Source organism: Gregarina niphandrodes (assembly GCF_000223845.1).
Source record: "Gregarina niphandrodes unplaced genomic scaffold scaffold00044, whole genome shotgun sequence".
In the NCBI taxonomy this organism is placed as follows: domain Eukaryota; phylum Apicomplexa; class Conoidasida; order Eugregarinorida; family Gregarinidae; genus Gregarina; species Gregarina niphandrodes.
In genome coordinates this window covers 816-5,109 of record NW_011645812.1, presented here as the reverse complement: position 1 = coordinate 5,109, position 4,294 = coordinate 816, and the positions used below count along the sequence as shown (strand labels likewise).

Sequence of the window (4,294 nt, the reverse complement as noted above, 5' to 3'; positions counted from 1 at the left end):
CGTCAGGCGTCGTCTCTGGCATAGAATGTTGTAAACTTTTTTCTTGAGTTGATCATTCCAAATCTGGGTCGCAATGCCCTGCCTGGTTGTGGACGAAACAAGAAACCCTCCCTGCTCGTCTATCCACAGAAAGACGGGAGCATGGTCGACATCACCCCCGGTTACAACTTCCGAGTGTGTTTGCTGAAGCACAGTTGTTCCCTCAGTCGTGGAACTAGCTCATGTTGCACTCCCAGTTGTACTGAGGGTCAACGGGCATCCGCCAGACCTACTCTCGAGAAAGTGATGTTCTCTCGAGAAAGTGATGTTGGATACATGGTGTAGTAATCCAACTACAATCTGGACCTTGTATTCTCAGAGATCCAGCCAGATCCTGAGCTGGCTAACTCCACATTTGGTGTCACGTGTCGTGCGTGCCTGGTTCTGTATGGTGCCTGTGTTGGTGCTCTGCTGGTATGCTGATTGTTATGTTGGTATCCTGACCGTCTCCCCTTCCGGGTTAGATTTTTCCCGTCTGACTTTTTCTCAGATTCATTTTGTTCTTCCCCCAAGCGCTTTTGGTCTGGTTTGTATAGCCGTGACTATGAGTGGATATCAGGTGTGAGTGTCGTACCTAACGGCGTCCGTGTTATCGGTTCGCCGTGACTATGAGTGGATATCAGGTGTGAGTGTCGTTCGCCCAATACCTAACGGCGTCCGTGTTTCGGTTCGCCCAAGAAGGTCATCCATCCTGTAAGGTACATCGCGAATGACTACGGTCAAGGCTGAGGACATGCTCCGTTGCCAATGACTACGGTCAAGGCTGAGGAATTACCCATTCCAGGTCATCAAGCTGTTTCTTCCAGTTGTTCTGTTCTTGAACTGTCAGTGGGTAACGCTTGCGGGTTGCAGTGGAACGCTTCGCGGTGGAACGCTTCGCGGTGGTGGGCATGCTGGTAGTACTGGTGGCCTGGCGGGCGGCTTCTGCGGCCTTGTTTGCTTCTATGGTCTGTTTGGCCTGCGGACTTAGGTTCCAGCAAGTGTAAGAGCAGGGCGAGATGCTGTACGTGTCGTCCGGATAGTCGGCGAAGAAGCCGGCCAGCCTGGCCATGGACGCTTCGAAGTCCGTGAGTGTGACTCCGTGAACTTCCTGATCCATCATCATTGCCATCATATTGTTACCCTTCGGTTTGACTACTACCGGACAGCTGACGGACGCTATGTCGCAGACACAGTCGGTGAGGGCGCTGACGTTCTGCCACGGAGTGTTCAAGCCTGCGCATCGCTGAGTAAGTGCTGCGTTGATTTGTTCAACTTGCCGCTCGCGCGACATGGTCGTGTTAAAGGCTTGGAGGGGTAATTGTGCCAGGAGTCGTCTGTTGAAAACGCGTTGTGTTTCTTCCCGGGGGCTGCAGCGGACTTCGCACTTGGCCGGTGCAGCCGCGTGAGCAATCTTCCAGGCGAACGGGAAGGAGTAAGGCCAGGGGTAGCCGAAGGCGATGGGCCAGGGACCGCTACCGGATTTGGTGCACCCCTTGCCGCAGAGCAAGGTGCCGCTGCCGCAGTGTGCCGCCGGGGCCGGGTGGTTCCCGACCACCCCCATGACTGCGGCTTTCTGATTGTCGGTTAACTGCGAGCACTTCCCCGGCAACACGAATTCCTCTTCCGTCGCCTCTCGTTGAGGCCACCAGGCGCCCGGCCACATAAGCTTCGCGACGACGCCGACGGCCAGGCCCGCGATCAGGACGCCCCCGGTCACGTACCGGCAGTGCTTCGTTTCGCGTCTGGGCTTCGCCTGTGCGGCCTCCATGTCCCCCCCGTCGTTCCAGTCCGCAATCTTCCAGTCTGCAGTTTTCCATCCCGCCGCCCTTAGTAACGTTGGCAACCAGTTCTCGGGCACCTGCGCCAAGAGCTCCTCCAACTCCGACGGGTCTATCGGCCGCGTCACAGTCACGCTGACCTCGTCTACCTCGTCCGGACGCTGCATCTCGCTACTCCCATTCAGGATGGCGTGCAGGTCCTGCAGGCGTTCGCCAAAGATCTCGCGACACAGCGCTCCCACCGCCTCGGGCTTGTCCCGCGGCCCCCTGCTCTCCAGCCGGCGCCGCAGCGCGAGCAGCAGTGCCGCCTCGGCGTCCTTGTCGCTCACAGGCCCCTCCTTCGCTCGCCACACAATCATTCGGTCCCAGTGCTCGAACCAGTCGTAATTTTTGTTCTCCACCTTAGTCGTCTCCATCGCCAACGGCATTCGCTCGCTGACCGTCTCCAACTCCTCAAACGCCGACTCGGGCGCCAACACCAAAGCCGTCACCTCGCCACCGGCCCTGCCCGCGCGCATCGTAACCACCTGTGCTACACAATCGTCCAACTTCGTCTGGCTGCCATCCGGACGGATCAATACTGACAGCAACTCGCTCCCTGGCAAGCCACTTGACTCACTCTTGAATGTACGCATCTTCCAACCAAAAAAAGTAAGAAGAGATTGTCCTACCAGATCCGGCCGGGTCCGTACTAGCCGTCGTTGCCGACACTATTAAACTTTTTCCCAAATTAATATATTTAGTACAGATCGTGCGTGGTCTCCTTCTTCTCCGAAAATAGAGGTTCGTGCAGCGCGCTTGCTGGCCCGTGTGCCTCCTCTTTGACGTTCACCTGTCTGTGGTCGTCGATTCGCCGCTCCCCACACAGACACGCCCCCAGCACACACCTACCAGCAGGCGATGGCCGAGGTGGTCCCTCACACAAGCCTATGTTGGTGCTCTGTTGGTGTGCTGGCGGTGCCCCTGACCTGTCTCATCGCAAAGAAGTCTTCAGGGTCCGTCTTGAATGCTTGGACCGACCGCAAGTCAGATGGACCGCAAGTAGTCGTCTCAAAGCTCGAGCCGACTACTTGCGGTCGAACCTATTTAATATTTAACTGTCCCGTGGTCGGTTGGATCAAGCTTGTGGTATTCTCTATCGCTACTGGAACTGAAAAAAAAAAAATCAAAATTTTCCGCCAGCAATTGGACCGAGTGGGAGACGGCGTCTCCCTTCCCAAATTCGAGTTCGCGAGAGTGGTGTTGCTTTAATTGTGGTGATTGACTTGTTGTCTGTTGTCAACAGCCCATCAGTAGTTCGTTCGATCTCTGGTCCTCCACTTTGGCTCAGCCACGATTCCTGCCTGTGATTGGTTAAGCGCGTGGCGCTAGTACTTGTGCTTATGTTACCGCTGTCGATGTTCCGACCCATTTTGCTGGGTGCAGTGCAGTTCAGTTTTTGTCTCAGTGCGTTACGTCCTGGTACGTGTGGGAAATGTCACCGACGAAACCCTCTGACCGACGAGGCTCTGATCGACGAAGCTCTGATCGACGAAGCTCTCATTGATTCAGAATAATACTCCCCTCTTCGTCTTTCAACCTATATGAAGACGGAAATACTTCACGTCCTTCCTGGTAAGCCTTTTAGGCGTAGGTTTTGTCCGGGTTGCCCTCAAGGCATCTGCTGCGAGTTTGTTAATGCGTGAAGCCATTTTGACGTCTGGCCTCACGTTCCAACAGTCGAAAGAGCACCACTTCACGTCGTAGACATCTTCCTTGTAGCTAGCGAAGCCGTTGGCCACCTTGGCCAGGGGCGTTTCCAAGTCGGTGAGTGTGACATTGTGAGTTACTTGACCGCTTTTGATCGTCACTGGACATGTGACGCTGGCTAGGTCGCAGTGGCATCCGGTGGATTCGCCAAGACGTTGCCACAACATTTCGCTACCTCGGCATCCTGCGTAGGGAGTGAGTGCCTTTAAGACCTGTTTGGACTGCTCATCCCACGATGCTGTCGGAGGATGCTTCAAGCTCCCACTCAGCCATGCGCTTATTGTCCTACTCAACGCCGCGTCGTTCAACAACGTCATGTTGCTCGAGAATGGGCTTTGAGGAAAGTGGGTGAGCAATCGCGCGCCGAGAAAGCTCTTCGTTTCTTCCGGCGTGTCGCAAACCACAGCGCACCGTTCGCTGGTGAATTCGTGGGCGATATCCCAGGCCAGTGGGAAGGAGATAGGCCACGGGCTGCCGAAGGCGATCGGCCAGGGGCGGCTGCCGTCACCGTTACAGTTGCTGCCGCAGTATAGGAAGCCACTGCCGCAGGTCTCCTCCGGCATGAGGCCCTCCACCCCCCGGTTGTCGGTTAAATATGCGGATGTCTCCGGCAGCACGAAGTCTTCTTCCCCCGCCGCCCGTTGCGACAAGGCGGCCGGCCACCAGGTGTCCGGCAAAATAAGTTTCGCAATGACGCCGACGGCCAAGCCCACACCCAGGACCTTCGCGGTCGTGTACAGACAGCG

At 56.1% G+C, this 4,294-nt stretch overlaps 1 protein-coding gene across 1 annotated transcript; it reads left to right on the top strand.

Annotated features, from left to right (window-relative positions):
* Positions 1 to 2,032: 2,032 nt before the first annotated feature.
* GNI_153430 (hypothetical protein) lies at positions 2,033 to 2,328 on the top strand (the record flags this gene model as incomplete). Its single annotated transcript, XM_011134533.1, has 1 exon — positions 2,033 to 2,328. A coding segment is annotated over one exon (296 nt), but the record flags the coding sequence as incomplete, so codon positions are not given.
* Positions 2,329 to 4,294: the final 1,966 nt, after the last annotated feature.